The sequence below is a fragment of the Symphodus melops genome, assembly GCF_947650265.1.
Source record: "Symphodus melops genome assembly, chromosome: 7".
In the NCBI taxonomy this organism is placed as follows: domain Eukaryota; kingdom Metazoa; phylum Chordata; class Actinopteri; order Labriformes; family Labridae; genus Symphodus; species Symphodus melops.
In genome coordinates, this window is record NC_136697.1 from 12,559,803 (window position 1) to 12,581,356 (window position 21,554).

The window sequence follows — 21,554 nt, forward strand, 5'->3', positions numbered from 1 at the left end:
GTAGTGACTGTCCCGGGCTGTGAGCTCCTCTGGGCGGGCTCTTCCACTGTAACCACCGCCTCTTTCTGCCACTGCTCTGGGACAAATTCATATTTATGATCACCAGTGCTCCCTCCAGGACCCTTCTAGACCGCATCAATGAAGTGTGAAGACGACATGGGAGTACCCTTGTCCCCGAGATGACCGATGATTTGGTCAAATAATCACTTCGTTTCGTCGCCAGAGAGGGAAACTTAAACCCAGGCTTGTTTTTAGGAGTCCCACCTTCCCTCCTCTCTCCCCTCTGATTCAAAGGCGAAAACCAAGATGGCCGCCGATTCCGTGCAGGTAGGAAAAGTTGACAACTGTTTGGAAAAGTGCGCAAAACTTTCTCCAAGGGTTCAATAATAAGTTAGCACTTAGTTTAATGTCATTAAAGTCCAGTGTCTGCGTGTTAATAGAGATGTAAGTAAACGGAATGGCCTCTGTAAGGTCCTAAAGGTCTGTCTGGGAGTTATCCATGGATTGAGGCCTGGGAAACAATTATCCAAAGTTACTTCTGCTGAAATATATCCAACTTTTATATCAAAGTTTTAAATAGGCGCTACTGTGTTAGTTTATATAATACGAAGACACGTCAATGTTAAACATGTAAAAGTTACAATACCTGAGAAATAATGTTTGTGAAACGTTTACGTACATGACTGTAGCCTTACGTTAAGTTACCCTGTACTACTATTAGAAAATAAACTATTTATAAACAGGCTGTAGTTATTATTATAATTGTTATTATTTATTAAAACAAGCTTCACAAATATATATTATAGGTTATACATATTTCCATATATTATACATATTATACATATATTTTTCAAGACACACCGGATGATCTCACAGCATGTCAGCCTTAACACAAAGCAGAAAATGTATGTATTTTTACATTTAAATGCACCTTTTTATATTAAAAGTTACAAATAATTATTTTAACAACCATGTCTCCTTGTTGTGCACGAACAGTCATGACTCACTGATCAATGTGGTTTCACTTGAGTGACGTCATACTGCAAATAAATCTTTACTATTTATTTAAGATATCTTCCAAAGAGCTGAAATCATTTTATCTCGTTTTTACACTAAATCAGTCATCGCTTTATGAATAAGCCTCTGTTATCTCAGACAGGTCTGCTTACTCATCCATTATTACTCATAATCACTGGGAGGATTGGTGGAGGAAAAGGTTACAGCAGATAACAAAAACACTTTTTTTTTTTTGTTTGAATGTGTTTTATTGTTCTTTTGATTCCTGAAACTGATCACTGAAGCAACAGGTGCTTGGGTGAACCAGCTGAATCATAAAATGGCTTTTTTTGTACACGGTGCCATTAAAATATGGCTCAGCCGTGAGCAGTTAATTCTACGCTTGGTTATTTAGTTTGTTTCCATAGCAGACTGAATGTAACTGCGTCTTGTAACTGAGGGCTGAACGGGAGGAACTAGAGTAAGGCAAGACCACCTGTTTCTTTTCTGAAATGAAGCACATAACTCACACTGACACCCTTTACTGTTATGGGATCATATTGCTTCAGTAATAGATTTATATTAAGTCAATCAATTAGCTTGACTGAATGAACGATATTCATTTCAGGATCTGTTTACGAGGTATGGATCTGTAGTATACCATCATGAGTTGGGTCCCCCCCCAAAGAAAGTGTTTTATATCATTTTAGATTTTTGTAGAATTAGATTTAAAAAAAAAACCCAAAACATCTTAATCATCTTAAAACCATTTTAATGTTAAAGAAACCCAACATCTGGAGGGGCTGCTAGCTGAGCTGCTGCTAGATTGTTTCACTTACTTAAAGTTGGACAGCTTGTTTGTAGTGTAATATCCAGGTCATCCCCTGATCATATCACATTCATCCACCATTAATAGTTAACCGCAGTATTAATAATAATAATAATAATAATGATAATAATATGGTAATTGCAATATAATTTAAAGAGTTGATATTGCACAGGTTTTCTGATGGCTCATATCAGTATGTTTTTTTTTAAACATCTCTTTCATCAAATATCATATAATTATAATAATTTATAATAAACCATGTGATGTTCACAACAATGATTATGACATTGTAAACATGTTGCACAGCTTTCCTTCAGTGTGCTTCTTGCATTGTTTTTCTTTACACTCAGCATACTGTCCATTAACATCGCCCTGAAGTGTGAGACATGACCTATAGTTGGACACAGTGTGGGGCATGTCTGATGCAGGTGTGAAGGTTGCGTTTGAAGGATTTGCACTTATTAGCTCGTGTTGCTATTGCTGGTGGCACCGGAGCACCGGGGCTGTGGCCAGCACTCTGCAGCCAGCTGCGCGGGGTGAGACGGCAGGGTGTCAGGTTGTAGGCTGAGATAGGCCTCGTGCAGAAATGGAAAGGGCTCAGTATTTAAAGCTGGAGCCTGGATAGTGCCCTCAACTTTTCCATTGTCCCATTGTGTGAATGGAGCTCTGGCTGCAGGAGCTTTCAGGCTTAAAGAGCGAGTTAACCTGCTTACACTTGAGGCCTAGACCTAATGTTTGCTTTAACCTCACAGTTTCTTTTCAAGCATCAGGCACAAGAAGAGCTCTTTTACAAGCTCAACATGTGTACACAGAACAGCTGCTTTACACCTCTAAAGGATTTTCTTTTCAACTTTATCAAATAAAAGACATATATATAAATATAATATATTTTTTAAATCATATTCTGCAAAGAATATTTACTTTGAATATTGAGCCACACATGGAGCTCAATGGTTTTAGAAAGTCTTTTCTTTTGTGTCTTTTTTTTTTTAAACATTTCACTAAGCAGCTAGCAGCAGAGCCACACTGACGAGAACAAGCTCCCTCCATCCATCAAAATCTGTGTGCATTGCGGTAAGAGTGGAAACATTTGCTTACAGTTCCTCCCTGACTCGTCTTTGAGCCTAATAAGTCCTGAGTCTCGGTGCACCGTCTCTCCCCCGACAAGGCAGCACATTCAAGCAGTAAGAAATGATACAGGCCTTACAGGTAAAAGAGCAATCCACTGAAGTATCACACTCACAGAGAGACCAGCAGCCAGTTAGAAAAGAGCGCCTGCTCTCTTTTCTCTGGACATGCTTTCTGTGTTTGATCTCAATTTAAAGCACAGAGACTTTGTGGGTCTGCAGGCTGATTTATTTCCACCTTATCTGATTGGCCTTTCGTGGATTTCCTTGCATTGTTGTGCAGTAAAATAGCCCATTTTGGGTGTCCTCATGCTGTCCTTTAAACCATGCTGGGCGAACAGCTACACTGCAAACAAGTTTTTCAAGGCAGTGAGCAGAAGACAAGATTCCCCCCCCCCCACACACACACACATAATTCTTGCACTTCCAGGACTTGTGACCGCCATTTAACCTATGAGTCACCAATGAGCCTCTGGACCAGGATGTGTGCAAACTATAGTTCTCTCTGAAGTTAGCACCTATAGAGGAGGAGGAAGGCGGGGGGGGGGGGGGGGGGGTCAGAGTATGACTGAGTCCATGGAAAGCCTTTATCTTACCTATGAAGTTTTTCCCCCCACATAAGCATAAATCTATCTGCCAGAAGTCCAGGGGATGATTTCACTTTCCCTCCAGGTTACTGTAAATCTGATGTGTCCACATGGATCCTTGTGCAGCTTCAATCTTTCAAAAAGCTTTTTTTTCTTTGTTGATCAATCCAGATATTAATCATCACAGACTGATAATGTTACCATCTTGAGCAGTATCCGGACTATAAAAAGGAGCTGAGCACACCAGATAAGCCATGACTGAAACGTGCTGTGATGGTTCCTGTTGTTACCCGTCGATTTTAAAGATCATTGAAACCATTGACACAGGTAATAAAGACATCTGATGGTATAACTATCCCCTATTTTGTCTCTTTAAGAGGCAGATGCTGCTAACTTTAGCCGAGCTTGTTTTTTTTTTTTTTCGGGGTTAAGATTCCTTCAGAGTTCACTATCCATGAGGACTTAAGAGCAGCAGAATGATCCACAGAGGTATCCTCCTCTTCAAAACAACTCGATCAGGATATTCAAAGCAGCAAAATACCCTCAACAACAAAGTAGATTCATACCTATCATCACTGTCTCCTCGGGCGCCATGTAGCCTGACGCGTGTACAGAGCAGCCCTCAGGTCGACTCAGACCTGGCACTTTGCTGCGTGTCCACGGCTCTTCTTCTGCATTAAAGGAATAAAAGCCCCACCATATTGGCCAGTGTTAATGCTGCAATACTGCACAGTGTGATGGCGCACATCACTTTCCTCTCATGTTGTGCTGTCACTGTTTCTGCTCTTGATTCAAAGCTTTGCAGTGAGAAGTGCAGTCCGCCATGTTTCTGCTGTGTTGTAGGCTCGACCGTCTTTCTCAAGTGAAGTTTATCATTGTAGATTCAACGTAAAGTTTATCCAGGCGCCCCCCCCCCCCCCGACCTTTGTGTCTTACAGTGTTAACATAGCAGGGTAATATCTGATTGGCTCTTTAGTATATCACAACCTCAGACTTCCCCTTCAGCTGCACTGAGACTTGAAGGGTCTTGCGGGGGGGGCACAATGGTGTTTTTGTTTTGAACTTGGGTTAATTTTAGACTCAGTCCTCTCCCTGGAGTGAGATTAGGTCCCATTCTGGGCCGCTCTGACCTCACCATGTTAAAGCTAAGAGGGATTTGGCTGTCGCTGCTTGGACAGTTTATCCTCCCTGCTAATGTCAGTGGTCTGTGTGTGAGTGAGAGAGAGAGAGAGCTTGCAAAATGAGACAGAATCAGACACCAGCTGCGTCGACGAGCGAGGCCGTGGACAGCAGCTCTGCCAGCGGTGGCGTTGCCTAAACCCTTTCGTGGGATATCGTTGCTTTTAGTTGACGGGCGAACTTCAGCGGAGTTCATGCTATGAAAGTTTAGCTGGGCAGCAGAACATGCGTGGACTGGTTTGCTCAACTGATCTAGTGATGGAGTTGGATGAGAGCGATGAAGCGACGGTAAGGCAGGAAAATCATCTTAAAAGTTTGCATTGGTTTATTGTCGAGCTTTCCTTTTTCAAAATCCTCGTCATGAGGCGGTCGTCATGTTTAGCGGGGGGGGGGGCGTGTTTGAACCCATAAATTGTGGCGGTACAGTAAACGATGCATAATGAAACGGATCCAGTAGTAGTGTTTTTCACTTCTCATTATTCCCTTCTTCACTACACAGCTCTCGCTCAGACTCAAAGGGCAGTGGATTCTAGCTCAACCAATCCTGTGAACTTATTTTCTTTCTTCTGTTATCTGGAGTTGCAGACAGAGCGTGATTTCAGGTTGTGCCCTTCACATTGCAGAAGATCTTTCTTAAATATTACCACCATCTATTTGAAGTCTGTTTTTTTTTGTTTTTTTAAAGATACAGTTGCTCACAGGTTCAGAGTATCGATGTGGTTTCATCATTGTCACCAAGTTTCACTACTTGAAATGTGAAATTAGATGTTTTTCAAGCGAGGAGACTTGAAAGGAATAAACAGATTATTCACCGTAATGCTCGAATACTCACAGCTTCTAGTCTCTGATCAACAAGTGTCACCAGCGCAGCACTGAATCGATGTTAAACTTTAAAGCTGAAGCTATTCAGGAAGTCTATTCTAATCCCTCTTTAGTGCTGGTGACGGCTTTAAGGATGCAGATAAATGTTGAGTGACAGCAGCAGTGAAACACCACGCACACAGGCTGGCTCAAGTTCAAAACACACCACAGCCGGAGCCTGTGATAGTCGGGCCGCGCTGCAGGACTCTCTAAATGCTGACCTGATGTTAGGAGGATTTTCACTGCATTTACTTGATATGAGCCCAAAAACTGTGTTGAGTTGTTCAAAAACACACTGCGTTAGTTTTGTTTATGTTTTTTGTGTTGTTGTTTTTATACTGTAACAGTTAATCACATAATGGCATAGTGACAAAACCCAAATAAATAGCACAAATGTGGCTAATGCTCCATCTTAGACTCTGACCGGATGGTAATCAGTGAACAAAAGGAAGCTTGTGCTCATTGATAGAGGACAACAGACTGCACAGGTACAGAGTGTGTGTATGAAAGCTGAAGCATCATATACTTAAATCCTTTACAGGCTGCACATCAATACTGCAGCATTAGTGATCTCTCGAGCAGGTGTTTCTTTGCAGTGAGAGGCTGTCTGAACGCCATCAGGAGAGGGACTCGTACTTGCTCCCCTCATCGTCACATTCTGCTGATGCCATAGTAAATGACATGTTTGAAATATTTGCAGTAGACATACGACAATGATTGAATCTCGATTACACCTGTTGTAACAGTTTGACACACGTCTTTGACTATTTTGCTTGAACCTCACGTAGGGAAGTAGCAGCACACAGGATTCACTGAACAGTGTGAAAAAAACACGGGGAAGACTCACGTTTTTGTCCTGTAAGTTAAAAAAGTAAAGATTGTCTGTACTCGTATGTCTTTTGTTTTCCATAATCATTTGCGTCTTGAGTTGAACGACATACAGTTTGACACTAATCTCTGTCTCGACTAACCTGGCTAAGCCAACTAGCCGGTTACAGATAAACAACGGGTGAGCTGCCAATTGATGCTTGTCAATGCTTACAAGGACTCAACAGTAACGGACTGAATTGGGTCATACAGTTTGTTTTGTTTGGAGGCAGAGTAAATATAGCATTGCTAATAAAGATAGCATCATTATTGAGCCCATGATAGGGGGAAGAAAATCTCCTCCATTACTACAAGGGAGCACTTTAACGGCCGAGCTGACACCATTACTGTTGCTCTTCTCAGTTTTTACAGCCTCCTCACTGTTCATGTTCGCTCTGTGTTTGAGGCAGGAGCTCGAGCTGTTGGGAAATACTGAAGGTGTTGCTGTTGTTTTGGTTAGTGTTTGTGTCGAGAGTGCCTGTCTTTTTGTTGACGAGGTTCCTGACCCCGGTATGTCCTCTCCTCCTCTTTTTGTCTGCTTGCTTATTTTCCTCCTCCTCTCATGCCGACTTCCTTTTTAAATCACATTCTTCTTCATCCTCTCTCTCTTCAGGGGGATGCCAGGGGCCAGATGGTGGCGGAGAGACTGGGTCTGGGACACAACCTGGACCTGTCCGACACCATGGTCCAACAGAAGCTGGACGAGATCAAGGAGCAGATCCGTCGGGAGATCCGCAAGGAGCTGAAGATAAAAGAAGGAGCGGAAAACCTACGAAAGGTAAAATCACAGATTGTTTGTCTCAATTATTTACTATTCCTTTCACCAAGTTTGGTTTCTCTGAGACGTATTTTATGAAAAAAGGAAAGGAAAAAAATGTAAGAGGATAATATCCTGTCTTTGAACACAGAGCAGGGTCAGAATAAAGCCCCTTGTTCCTATTATCCAATCAATAAGATGATTTATTGTTGAACACTTTCTGTGCGTTTGAAACTCTCGGCTGCCAAAATCTTGTCCTAAAAAATGCTCCTAGAATATCTTAAGACATTTCACAACCTTTTTCACTGGCTGAACAGTCTCTCCCCACGATCTCTGAACCACCATGATGGAGTTTTAAATCTTTACAATCAATCATCAGATTTTCTCAAGTCTCCTCCTCTCTCCTCTCCTCAGGTTACTACAGACAAGAAAAGCCTGGCGTATGTCGACAACATGCTGAAAAAATCAAACAAGAAGGTCGAAGAGCTTCACCAGGAGCTGCAAGAGCTCAACGCTCACATCGTGGTCAAAGACCCCGAAGAGCTGCTAGGTAACAGACAACACAGCGATGTAGGCACAGAGGATTAGACGGTAATAACAGCCGTCATAGACGTTATAGTGGTATATAGACGGTATAGTGATGACATATTTTTGTAGGCCAACCTGAAAAAACGGTTCTCATGGTTCCTACGTAAATTCGTCTCTGGGATTTTTGCATTGGATTTTGGATCATTGCAGAAAATAAGCTCTGTCAAACACACGTTTCTGATGCGTAGCTGTTTTGTTCAGCGGGATAATCTTTACAGATGAACATCATTTATATGAAGTTTGAAGAGTTAATGCAACCAAGAGAAGTAAAAAGCTAACGTTATGCTCTAGCGAACTACACCGCTGTCGGTTTATTATGACGTCATGACCGTTATGCTTCATCGATCTAATCAGTGGATTTGACAAGATAGCTAAACGTTAGCTTAATAAGTTGCTTCCTGGTTTTAGGACTCCTTACTGTGCCAGTCTATAAGCGAAGAGAGAAAAAATATCTATTTTATTAATCGCTCAAGGAAGAACTCCATTTTACACTCTTGTTGTTGAACATGCTACACACACATGCACAGACAGGATCCTGTGGACATGCACTAATGGAAGGGTGTCAGAGTGAGGGGGGGGGGGGGGGCTTCCCACAGCGAGCACTCCTGGGGGGGTTTGATGCCCTGCACAGGGGCACCTCTGCAGTGCTTAGGAAGTAGACTGGCACCTCTCCAGCTCCAGATTTGATCCACACTGGGACATGAACTGACGACCTTCCAGTTCCCACCCGCCGCCTCTACAGACTGAGCTACTTGCCGACCTCTGCACTAAACAAAAATACATGATTTCAGGTTGTCGTGGTTTTGCTATAACGCTCCACTTCATTTAATTGACAGTCGAAACGCAGGTTTTTCTATATGATCGAGAATAGCTTCTAATTATCACCTTGTTATTCACACCGAAAGACCGATTTTACTTAAAAACTACAAGATGTCACTGTATAATACTTCTGGCAACAGTGTGTCACCTATATGAGCACACAAACACACAGAGCTCATTGATTGTTTGGAGGTGACTCACTCTCCAGAGGCTGACATTGTTACATTCCACATTCCACCGACGGCTACAATGAGCTGACGATTGTTCCCCTCCGAGGCTGTTGAAAGCCCGCTCCTCTGCGCTTGTCCACAACAATGGACTTAGGAGAGAGTTAGACCACGACAGCAGTGTGCGTTCAATGAGGTTTTGTTACAGTATTTACCTCGTAAATGCAGCGTTTGTTGGAGGCGAGAGTGCAGGTGAATTCAGGAAGAGAAGGAATGGCATGCGTCTGCCTGTTAGCATCACGTCCCCCCCCCCGGTTCAGCTGACCTTAGGAAGCTGAGGACGGTTTGTGTGAGGGGGGGTTGTGTGTGTGTTTGTGGGTTAGGGTTAGAGCTTGGGGAGAGGAGGGAAGTTGTCTTGGTAAGGGGTTATCTCAAGTGGGAACAAATTTAGCCTGACTCCTTATCTAATGAACAAGGGCTTTCTTTTTTTTAAGTGACTCAACGCCAGAGGAATGTTGCTGCCTATTGCAAATTGCGAGGAGCTGAGGGCAGCTAAACTCTCTGTCATGACACACATTTGTTAATTGTCAGATGACAATTGCTTCCTGAAAGTGTATCTGTAGTTTGTTACAGGAGGGAGTAAACTGGTTATAGTGTGCCACTCTCTTGAAGTGAAGCGGACCGAGCCGCTCTCAGGGAGCTTCAGCTCTGACACGGGGTCACCAGGGGTCCCTCTGTGATCTCATTCATGAAGAGACTTGCACAAAAGAGTTCAAGTCCCATATGCCCTCCTGCCAGTCCTCATAATATATCTGAACCGGCTATCCCACTTGTAGGTCCGCTTTTCTGAATTCTGATGTAATCAGATGTTAGTATGTTCCTTATTGCTTTCTGGTCTGGCACACACGGGGTTAATGTGAGGGAGGGTTCCCCTTGTCATCTGTCCAGCAGTGACATCAGCCCCGCAGCTATTCAGTAGCTCAGTATCTGGTCCTCCGGCCCAGCGTAGGCTGAACCACGCTGAGAGGGAGGGGCCGCCGGGTGTTTGAATTCTTGGCTCGACGTGACCTTGACGAAACTAAACCCCTCCTACGCAGAGAGGAAACCCCATGTAGTCTCGATGACATAAGCAGCACTTATGCATGTTTTTCTCTTTCCCCTAACACTGACCTGAACTCTGCTCTGTGCAACTGCGGTGACACCTCGGACTCTTATTATGCAACATCAACGTTCATGTCAGTTTTGCCCCGAGCCCATGTTTAATGTACAAGTTGCTTCACAGCCTTTTCTGTTGCTCAACTTTCAAGTGCCCGCTCTGATTGGTCCATCTAGTTCTTTGTCTGGGGAAAATTGAGCATCCCACTTACTCCTCAGAAATCTGTGCATCAATACTTTCAGATCATTAGATGAGTCATTGAAAACGTTCGGTTCACGTGCTTCCTTTTTCGCCTGTGTCCCGCAGGTGTTCAAAGACGTTCAGTGAATGAATCACAGACCCGCCTGCTGTTTTCTGGCTTTGGCAGAATCTTCCAGAATAACTATTTTTGCTCACACATTTTGATTTTGGTGATCTTAACTTAACAAGTCAAGACTCAAGATGTTGCCCTTCAGAGAAAACTGTCTATATGATGCTTTTTATTGGACTTTAAACATGATTCTTTTATTTTTTACAATACTACAAGTTATGCTGTTGTTGTAGTTGTTTGAGTGGGAATGTGCTGTGCCTCCCTCTGAGACTTTTCTAAGACATACAGAAACTGAACTTGCAAGTCAAGTCAAGAGAGGTTAGGCAGGTTTTTTTGCCCACCGTGTGTGTGTGTGTGTGTGTGTGTGTGTGTGTGTGTGTGTGTGTGTGTGTGTGTGTGTGTGTGTGTGTGTGTGTGTGTGTGTGTGTGTGTGTGTGTGTGTGTGTGTGTGTGTGTCCGCTGTTTTTCATAAGTTGTGCTGTGTTCACAGAAACAAGCTTGACGTTGCTCTGATTGTCGGCAGCATTTGCATATACAACTGTGTCACTGTAGCTGTAGTAGTTATCTGCAAGTTCACACTTGTTTTTAGTGTTTTGTTTTGTTTTCCACTTTCTTAGAATAGAGTTGGCTGCAGGGTTTCCCTCTGATGTCAAAGTTTTGAAAAGAAAATGAAATCAAAGCATCATAACAAATCTAATTAAAGACAAGCTCGTTATTTTAGTTCGGGTGGCTTTTTTTACCTTGGATTTATTTGATGACAATTTTTTATTTTTTTTGTCTGTGTGAGTTTAAAAAAGACACGTCTGGTGTAATGAAAAGTGTCACTCTGATACTGTTTACTGGAAGTCTGCTTCCTGTAAAATGGAAATGTTGTTGACTGGAAGAATTGTTTTAGCTGAACCAAACAGCAGCCCTGTCTGGATTCATTTTGCGACTTGTGAAGCTTCTACCTGACATGTTGTTGTAAGCAGTGATTGCTCATTCAGCTGCTTGACTCTTTAGCTTACTTCAAAAGGGCAAGCAGCCAAAAATAGCGCTTACATGCTGAGTCGCTATTTACAGTCAGTGTATCTTTGTGACAAACTCTGGAAGCACATGCAGAGTCATATATCTGTGGTTTTTCCTGAAGGCTGTAACAGAGTGACTCATACTTTCTTTTTTTCCTTGTCTTTACCCAGAATGCCCTTTGACCCCAGATACCCCCAACAGTGAGGTGAGAATGTGCACAAGCAGCAGCCGCCTGGCCGCCCTGAAAAGACAGAATGACATCGAGCTCAAGGTCAAACAGGGAGCCGAGAACATGATTCTGATGTACTCCAACGGACCCTCCAAGGTAAGAGTCGGCACAGGGGGAGGGGTCACATGACTCTCGGGGTTGACGTGGGTCATATTAGACAAGCAGCAAAACATTTTATGAAACCAATAAGTAACTTGGAAGAGAAACTAAGGATGAACAAATTCTGACTTCAGCTAACAGTAACAATTTATAAAACGACATCCTGGTTTAACTTTGGATCAGTGCACTGAAAACAAACATCCTGAGCAATCAGGAGTACTGGCAACTTTCTTTTTTTATCTGCTCACTCTCCATTTTCTCTCTTTTATCTCAAAACCTTTTTGGCTTTCAAGGCCTGCTTGAGGTCCTTCAGCCATTGCTGCTATTCTTGTAAAAACCTGTATATATATAAATGTCCACCACTGTGATTGTGTACAGAATATATATTTTATATAATTGACTTTTAATGTCAGTTTGCTAAACATTTATCGACGTCAATCTTCATCATAATAAAGGATAAAGATACAACGCATCATGTTGAGAAATACAGTAGACTCCCAGAGAGTAATTCAACGGAGTTTGTGTTTTTATTTTTGGGAACAATGTCAGCGTGTAGCACCGCCCCATGGCCGACCTGGGAGGTGCAGACCGTCGTTGGGAACATAAGCAAAGAGGTGCCTGTACTCTGTTGTCGCCCTTTGTCTGCAGTGCTGTGTTCTTCTTCGTTGAATTTACTAGCGGGCTACACGCTGCTATGATGTCACACTCTGACATAGCTGACGCTTCCATTGCCATCCTGGTTACACCCCGCTTACCACGTAAGGGTTCGTTGGCTGTTGAAAAGCAACCGAGATCAGGCTTTACTCCTCCAAACTGTACTGAACCAAGCCAGACCGCTTTGTGGAAATGTGGCTTTAAAAAACTGTTTATTAAGGATTTCCAGAGTCATAATTAATCATACTCATAAACGTATTTATTTGTAAAGCTCGCGTCGTCTTAACCACATGAAAACTGAAGTAATCGGGCTCGTTCCTAGTTGAAAACTTGTTCCCAGTCTGCAGATGGTGGATTTGCCTGTCGGGGAGAAGGAAACATGAGAAGGTGCTGACACGTCCTGTGTGTCACGCACCGCTGTTAGTTCACAGAGCTCGTGGGCTCTTTGTGGCTCCTCTAATGCTCCGAGAGGAACACTGTAATTTAGGTGGGACGTGTGTCTGTGTGTGAAGTCAGCAGGACTAATAACAGCTGGAGCACTGAGAGCCGCTGATGCTCATCAAGGGCTGTTGTGTCAGTGGTTATTAAAGCCACTTTGTAGGGGAAGGTTAAGTGGAGTGTAGAGTTTTAGTAGTGTCACCTGAAAACGTCGTCCACACATCACTCGCTGTGACTTGACACTATACAAATACAGATTGATTGGTTGATTGATCTGCGAGTAGTGTACTGCTTCGTTTATTTGACTCACTTCAGTTATTTCCACAATAACATCCGTCTTTGTGTCTCTGTGGATGTTTGAGGTGTAACTTTTAGATATCACACAAAAAAGTTGAATGTTTGCAGAGTGAACTTCTTTTCATCACTACTGCTGCCAAGTCTGTCGTCTCACGTGAAGCTACAGCTGAAGCTGAGAATGACAGTAAGAGGCCGAGGGAAAAGGCCAGCCTGGTTCTGTCCGTCTTTAAGCCTCATTAACTAACAAGTTACAACTGATTCATTTCATTCAGTCAGATACAAATATCAATTTGTTCTTTTGCACATTTGTTGTCTACATCCAGGAAACAGTCAAGAGTCTGACGAGAAACAAGGATTGGTTTGACTGTATTCATGTGAAACAATTCACTTTGAACAGCTCTGACTTTAAAACCACTTCCCACCACTATACCTCAGTTTATTAACCCCGTGCTGCACCCCAGGGTGAAGTCCACAAATTGTCCTTAAAACGTTGTGATGGAAATGTGCTCTGATATGATCACTGTTTAATAATGGTGTCGCCTGCTTAAGTTTATGTCATGTTGGGTTTAAATGTTTAAAACATTATTTCTCATGCAGGACCTTAGCAGACCTTACAGTACAGTCAGCACAGTGGTGGGTGGGTGACAGTGTCTTGTAAGTCGCCTCCACATGTCAGACAGACAGACAGAGACACCTTCCAGTTGGAAGTATTCCTGTCATGATGTCAGAGAGGAAATGCCTTCTTGTCGGAGGTCTTTCCTGAACTCGGCCGCGACATCCAGGATTTAAACTTCAGAGGAATTTGGGTGGAGTTTGCTTACTTCACTAACTGTGTGTGTGTGTGTGTGTGTGTGTGTGTGCGTGTGTGTGTGTGTGTGTGTGTTTGAGGGTCAGCAATTACAACACACAATGAGATTCCACCTTTTTTTCATGAATAAGATTTTCCATGTGGTCGCTTGTACTTTAGCTCCTATTAAGGGCATGAACCGGCGCCATGGCTGTTTTGGATACAGCAACAAAACACAATAAGGATGGTGTTCATGTAGTTGTCGCATCCTGTCGTGTTTTTCTTTACTTGGGAGTATTGTAAGTAAAGGGTGTATGTCTGTATATCAAAGTGGGATTTCATTACGATTTGTCCTACATTCTAAAGTTAGTAATCCATTTCCATTGTTGTTTGTAGGATCGTAAGTTGCTAGCAACCGCCCAGCAGATGCTTCAGGACAGCAAGACGAAGATCGAGTTCATCAGGATGCAGATTCTCAAGGCCAGCCAGGCCAGCGAGCTGAGCTTCGAGAGTAATGATGTGATGGGTGAGCCCCAACTTGAATTCTAAATTTGCTCAAAGTCCAGGTTCCTTTTGAGCAAACACGGGCAGAAATTACACAAAACAACCTGTAAAGTAATAAATCCTGTTCTGCTTTGCCCGCCAGACAAGCCCATAATCAGCCCGCTGGACCTTCGGGTGGAGGAGCTTTGTCACCACGCGAAGATCGAGTCTGCTGTGGCCGAAGGCGCCAAGAACGTCATGAAGCTCCTGGGCACGGGAAAAGTCACGGAGAAAAGAGCACATTCAGAGGTAGATGTGTCTGTGGTGTGCATGTTAGCAGGTTTATGTTCATGTCAAATCCACATCTCCCCCTTTGGATTCTTACTGAAACTAATCCCTGCCCGGCTGCTGCTGTTGAGTAAACTGGACTGTGTAATGACTGTGGTTGTGATTTTTTTCTTTCCAATCTACTCAAACATATTTCCTCCTCTGATTTTTGTTTTTTTGTTTCCACCCTCTTCACCTCCTTCCTCCAGGCCCAGGCTCGTTTCAATGAATCTAGTCAGAAGCTCGACCTCCTGAGATATTCTTTGGAGCAACGCCTCAACGAGCTTCCTAAAAACCATCCTCGCAGCATCAGCATCATTGAAGAGTTGTCTCTGCTGTCCTCACCGGCCCTCAGTCCCAGATCCAGCATCATCTCCACACAGAACCAGTACAGCACCGTGACCAAGCCCGCCGCGCTCACAGGTACCTCGAGACACACAGACCCTTATTACTAAGCCGTCATAAACGTTCTTCTCGTAACGGCTTCTTGTGACATTCATAGTAAAACATCCCCTGATAGATTACCTCGAGCAAAGTGAGCAAGCAAGGACAACAGAAGAACTTTGAGACAGAGGCAGATCCTTTGACTCATGCATGCGTTTGCTCTCCTCTTTCTTCCAGGCACCTTGGATGTCAGGCTCATGGGCTGTCAGGACCTTCTTGAAAATGTCCCCGGTCGCTCCAAAGCTGCGTCTGTCCCGCTGCCGGGCTGGAGCCCCAGCGAGACGAGATCGTCCTTCATCAGCCGAGCCAACCGAAACCGAGGCGTGAGCTCACGTAACCTGACAAAGAGCGAGGAGCTTTCCAGTAAGTCGGCCTGAGCTCGTTCTCTGTCTGAACATAGTTGGTCAAAAAGATTTCATTGAGCTTTACTTAAGATACCAACAAACTACAGCTTGACCTTGATATATGCGTTAGACTGCCCACTATTAGGACGTTTTGAAACGTTTGTGTTTCCTCAGATGAGATAGGCGCTGTGTTGAAGCTCGACAACACTGTCGTCGGCCAGACGAGCTGGAAGTCGGTCAGCAACCAGGCCTGGGACCAGAAGTTTACATTGGAGCTGGACCGGGTAAAAACACACATTCACACTCACGCACATGGACCTCCGTCTGTGCCGTACACTCGGCGTTGAGTTTGACGTGCGGGACTTGTGTCTGCCCTGTAGTCTCGTGAGCTGGAGATCTCGGTCTACTGGCGGGATTGGCGTTCGCTCTGCGCTGTCAAGTTCCTGCGGCTGGAGGACTTCCTGGACAACCAGCGTCACGGGATGTGCCTGTACCTGGAGCCACAGGGGATGCTGTTTGCTGAGGTACAGACGTGTTCTTCCTGTCATGTTAAATCCCTTGATTGCAATGTTTGAAAGTGTTTTCATCAAACGTGCTGAATGTGAAATGAATTGATTGAGTTTGATCTTTAACACAATGTACTGACTGTTTGTCTTGTTGCCTTTGTTGTCTAATGTTGTGTTCCTCTACTCAAGGTAACCTTTTTCAATCCTGTCATTGAGAGAAGACCGAAGCTGCAAAGACAAAAGAAGATTTTCTCGAAGCAGCAAGGTGAAATATGATTTCCACTCACATGTGCCGATGAAAACGAAAGCTTGATTTGTCATCTCAACATATCTTCCATTCTTTTCTCTGTTTCTTGTATTTGCTCTTCATCTCCCTGTCTGGTGTCTGCCTCTTTGTTATCAGGTAAAACCTTTCTGCGAGCCCCTCAGATGAACATCAATATAGCCACGTGGGGCCGCCTGGTGAGAAGAGCCATCCCTACAGTCAGCACCAACTCCTTCAGCCCTCAGGTGGCTGATACGGGGCCCAGCAGTCTGCCTGGATCTCCCACACCCAGCAGGTACTCACATTCTCAACAACAAGGACTGCAGATATCCAAATGTAATGAAAGGGATGACGTGCTGTAAAGCTGTTTGTCGATACGCAGTGACCCCCTGGTGACCAAGCTGGACTTTGACAAAGAGCCCACCCCGGGACCCAAACACTACCCAGCACCCGATGACATCCGAGAACCTCTGGTGCAGGGCCAGCTGTCAGACAAGGAGGAGGTCCAGGTACAGTGATGGTTGTTGATGAGGAAACTCTGAGTGAACATCATTGCAGGTAGAGGAGAGATAGAAAGATGGCTGCCAATAAATATTCAGTCTGCTTCTTAAAGGACTTGACTGGCTCTTGTTTGTAAAAATGAATGAGTTAATATACTGAGGGACACTTTACACAGCCGCCTCTGCCATCAGTGTGTGATCAGGTTGGTGTGACCTGTGGTGTAAAAGCACTTGGAGTTGTTTATTAGACTAGAAAAGAAGTATACAAGCTCAAGTCTGATCTTCCTCCTGTCTTTTTAACTTTTCTCTCCCTCTCTGCAGGACGCCCTCGCCTCCTTTGACTTCTTGAACAAGAGAAATAGCATAGCGGTGAAGCCAGACCTGGACAGAGTGGTGGAGCACGAGATCCAGCATCCCAACCTGGAGCTGATCTCCATCCAGAAAGACTCTGAGATAAGGTTAGAGAGCCGTGTGTCTGCTGGGTTTGATCTTCTTTAACAGCTTTTTACAGTTTAAAAAAAAAAAAAAAAAAGATCAGATATGACGGGGGGGGGAGGACTTTAATCGATGTAATGATGGTCCAAAGAAATAAAAATATTTACTGAAAGAATCTAATGAAGTCTGCTTTTCAGACTTTGAGTCTGGGGGGAGGGAAGCTCTAAAAGATTTTAAAACACGTTTCCTTGACGTGGAGTAATTGTTGTGTTACAGCTCTTCACACTATAGAGCTTTAATGTGCAGTCATGCCGAATGTGAGTGGAGCTGAAATAGTAACAAGGCTGTAAACACTGCCCCCTGTCTGTAAGTCCCCCATGGTGTCGTATTTTCTGCTGCAGGCTGGTTATGCGTTGTATGCAGGTCTCAGTATTGGAGACTAAAAGTAGCCCGCTTGTTTTCCAGGGATGAAGAACAGTTTCACTTCAGTCTCAAGGACTTCAAATGTGTGGCTGTCCTCGGACGTGGACACTTTGGAAAGGTGCGTCAACAAAGGATGTCTTTGCTATTTTAGTTGATTCTTCTGTTTAAATAAGTGCAACACAGGAGGACACATTAATGATTATCCAGAGGTGAAGGAGTCTTTCTTTGATATGTTTTCTACAGTCTGAGCCCAAATACACTTAGTTTATGTCTAAATATTACAACGACCCAAAGCATCAAATACACATAGTAGAAGCTAGAACTTTATCAGGTAGCCATGTTTGGTTAAAAAAAAAGAAAATTGATCTAGAAAGAAGGGATTAAAGTCATTAAAGTCAATTAGTGCTCCTTATCGTCACAAACAGCTTCATCATCATCATGAACATTTTACTCAACAGCATCCTCGACATCATCTGTTTCATTGTATGTCAGTTGACTGATGGTTTTATGTTGAGCAGACAGAAAGCTTGAACTTTCCTCCTCCTCTTCAGGTGTTGTTAGCTGAATACAAAAGCACCGGAGAGATGTTTGCTATCAAAGCTCTGAAGAAAGGAGACATCGTGGCTCGTGATGAGGTGGACAGGTAAACATTTAGAACTCCTGCTTGCACTCACCAGCGGGCCGTACAAACTGGAGTTGGAAATGTTAAGACAATTAGATTGTAATTCTTTTTTCTTTTTATCTTTCCTGTCAGTCTGATGTGTGAGAAAAGGATTTTTGAAACGGTCAACAGCGTCCGACACCCGTTCCTGGTCAACTTGTTTGCGTGTTTCCAGACGCAGGAGCACGTTTGTTTTGTCATGGAGTATGCAGCAGGAGGCGACCTGATGATGCACATCCACGCTGATGTTTTCTCTGAGCCCAGGGCTGTGTGAGTGAACCGAATCATACCCTGTTCAAACCACCTCAATATCTCCATCTCTCACGTGAACTCATGCTATTCGGTTCTTTTGTATCTTTGCAGGTTTTATGCTGCCTGTGTTGTATTGGGATTGCAGTTCTTGCACGAACATAAGATTGTGTACAGGTGAGTCTTTTAAAATAAGTCACACAGTACAGACAAACATCTGTTTGGGCCAAACAGGCTTAAAACAATCCAATATTTTTGTTTTTGTTTACATTTGCAGAGATTTGAAGCTGGATAACCTGCTCCTGGACACAGAGGGTTATGTTAAGATCGCTGACTTTGGGCTTTGCAAAGAAGGTAAAATGTAATGTTTTATCTGAACTTTAGCATCTCCTGACTCATAAAACAAAGCTTTAAAATGACTGTAGAACTGTAACCATGAGATGAAAAGGCAGTGAGGGACCTGAGGAGAGCTGCTCCTTCAGTAAAGATGCTCTGACTGTTTTGTTTTCAGGAATGGGTTTCAGGGATCGCACCAGCACATTTTGTGGCACGCCGGAGTTTCTGGCACCAGAGGTTCTGACTGAAACATCGTACACGCGTGCAGTGGACTGGTGGGGGCTGGGCGTCCTTATATTTGAGATGCTGGTTGGGGAGGTGAGTGCACGTTCACATACACAAAGTGTTAGTGATGTTAAGTTTGCGCCTGCTCTCAAGCGCTCACAGTTTTTTTCCGCTCGCCTCGTCTCTTTTGCAGTCGCCATTCCCCGGTGACGATGAGGAGGAAGTGTTTGACAGCATCGTCAATGATGAAGTCCGCTACCCACGGTTCCTCTCGACGGAGGCCATCTCCATCATGAGAAGGGTGGGTACTTTCACCAGGAAATCCCTCGGAAAATAACATGTTCAAAACTAATGAGGAGTTGGAAACGTTTTAGTGGAGTATTTATTCTTACAAAATGTATCTGTTTAATATTTCTGATGTTTGATTCACGCTTCTTTTTGGGCTCAGCTTTTGAGGAGAAGTCCAGAAAGACGACTGGGAGCAGGAGAAAAGGACGCAGAGGAGGTTAAGAAACATCTATTCTTCAGGGTAAGCAACAAAAACAAGAATTACATCCCATTTTCAAGCTAGCTGATGCCCCTGTTTCCAGTCATTATGCTAAGCTATCCTAGCTGTAGCTTCTTGTTTGACACAGTTATGAGAGTGGTATCAAACTTCTCATGGAAAGCAAGCTATCCCTTTAATCAACCCTATCTGTCCATATGTTGTTGCAGAACATGGATTGGAACGGACTGTTGTCCAAGAAGGTGAAGCCGCCATTCGTACCGACCATTCAGGGCACCAACGACGTCAGCAACTTCGATGATGAATTTACCTCAGAGGCTCCGATCTTAACCCCGCCCAGGGAACCCCGAGTGCTGTGCTCCGAGGAGCAGAACATGTTCTCTGACTTTGATTACATCGCTGACTGGTGTTAGCTCCACCTGACCCCCCCTCCCCCCCCCCCGGTCTACACAAATACAGACACACACACTGTGAACCAACCAACACAGCGATGACTGTCACATGATTTTAAAACTTTCCTCTCTATAAGCCACAAACGTTGAGGAAGATAGGCAGACGAGCCTTCGGGTAAAAACTCTGTGCCATTGAGAAGAAAAGTCCAGAAGCCTCCTGAGGACCCCCTCTTATTTTTTTAATCCACATGAAGAACTTTTTTTTTTAAAAAAAGAAAACAAATGAACTCTGTTGTTTGAGAGTGAAGGAGTAGGGAGATGCTTTTGTTTTTCTCCTGCACACGTCGCCGTGTCCATTGTCTGACCACTGAGAATGTTTTTCGTATGAACTCTGAGAAGACGACTTCATCACAATCATGTTATTCGGTCACCGTCGTCGGTTGTTTTGATCTGTACAGGTTATATTTAGTCATGTATTTTTATTGTCGTGTTTTCCTTATTTACGAAGCCCTCGCCGCAGCTTTAGGACATTTTATCTCACTGTAAAGTTTGACATAACAGCCTCCATCATGTCTCAAACTGCTGTTCAGTGAAACACAAATGCTCAAAGCATCATCACTGAACAGTAAACTGCAACTAACATGCTGACTACTACTGCTGCTTCTTCACTTGAAATCTAAATCAGAGTCTTTACACTACATTTCTGCATGTTTAGGGGCCTGAGCTTTGACCACCCACATCAAAATACAGATTCTCTCTATTAAATTAAGGTCCATCAACTTCTCTTATCTGGAAAACAAAGTTTGTTTAAAAACAAAACTTTGCAGGAGAATAATGCCAAATAGTTGATATTGTCTATTTGATGCCCTCTAGTGGCTAAATTGAGGTTGACTTTCAGCTGATCTCAGTTCAGGTCAAAGTGCAGTCCTGTGATTGGAGCAATAAAATTGAACTTTAACAATAAATGGATACCATTGTCAGAGTAAAAGATCCATGAACGTATATTTTTGTTCCTCAGTGAGTAGCCACTTGTAGTGTATTTGAAGCAGTTTTTCTTGTTACCTCAATCAAAGTTTTAACACTAAAGTGACAGTTGAAAAGCTACCGAAACCAAACGGATCCTGTTCCTCTGGAAGCAGCAGACCAATAACTCCTCATGGTTAAAGAAAAAAACTAAATCTGAGAGTGGTGACAGATGAGGTTAAAAAAAGACTTGTTTGTTGGGGGCTGAGCAGTTAATTTGTGATCATACTACACTGAAGTGATTCTGTTCAATAGTAAAGCCTCCGAGACTGTTCTGTGATCAGTTGAATTTTTTTACGTGAAATCAGCCGAGGACTTTGTCACTTTGCATGTTTTCCATAAACTGACTCAAATGTTGGAGCTGTTGAAAGGACTCGCTACAGGGAGGGCAGGGTATATTATATATACATACTGTATGTACACAGTTAAGCTGAAAGCACTAATTTTATCAATAGTTTTTAATTATCTACGTTTCTTAATGATGAAAATAGATTGTACAAAGTTTTTTTTTTATTCTTTGCTTGTGCATGTTGTTGCCAGAACAGCCGAAAATGTAATGGATGGTACACCAATACTCAATCCCAACTGTTGCTATTCCCCCCGGTGAGAAAGAGATTACCGCAGCCGTTTGTTGCCCATCATGAATGCACAAATTAAACATTTGTAATAGTGGCTTTGCTC

General features: G+C 43.4%; 1 protein-coding gene across 1 annotated transcript; it reads left to right on the forward strand.

Moving 5' to 3' along the window:
- Positions 1 to 21,545, forward strand: pkn2a (protein kinase N2a). Its single transcript, XM_079348004.1, has 23 exons — positions 1 to 327; positions 7,060 to 7,224; positions 7,618 to 7,753; positions 11,422 to 11,576; positions 14,152 to 14,281; positions 14,402 to 14,547; positions 14,775 to 14,988; positions 15,187 to 15,372; positions 15,528 to 15,637; positions 15,734 to 15,877; positions 16,049 to 16,124; positions 16,263 to 16,419; positions 16,507 to 16,633; positions 16,946 to 17,082; positions 17,525 to 17,600; positions 18,034 to 18,125; positions 18,237 to 18,413; positions 18,507 to 18,569; positions 18,670 to 18,746; positions 18,904 to 19,046; positions 19,147 to 19,254; positions 19,402 to 19,482; positions 19,668 to 21,545. Exons 1-23 carry the CDS (start codon positions 307 to 309, stop codon positions 19,869 to 19,871), a joined length of 2,925 nt encoding a protein of 974 aa, XP_079204130.1. The 5' UTR covers positions 1 to 306; the 3' UTR covers positions 19,872 to 21,545.
- Positions 21,546 to 21,554: the final 9 nt, after the last annotated feature.

What these genes read in the sequence shown, in the direction of transcription:
- pkn2a (XM_079348004.1), top strand. Translation starts at nt 307, where the DNA reads ATGGCCGCCGATTCCGTGCAG. An exon ending in CGAGAGTAATGATGTGATGG is followed by an intron (nt 14,282 to 14,401) that starts GTGAGCCCCAAC and finishes TTTGCCCGCCAG; the next exon opens with ACAAGCCCATAATCAGCCCG. An exon ending in AGAAACATCTATTCTTCAGG is followed by an intron (nt 19,483 to 19,667) that starts GTAAGCAACAAA and finishes ATGTTGTTGCAG; the next exon opens with AACATGGATTGGAACGGACT.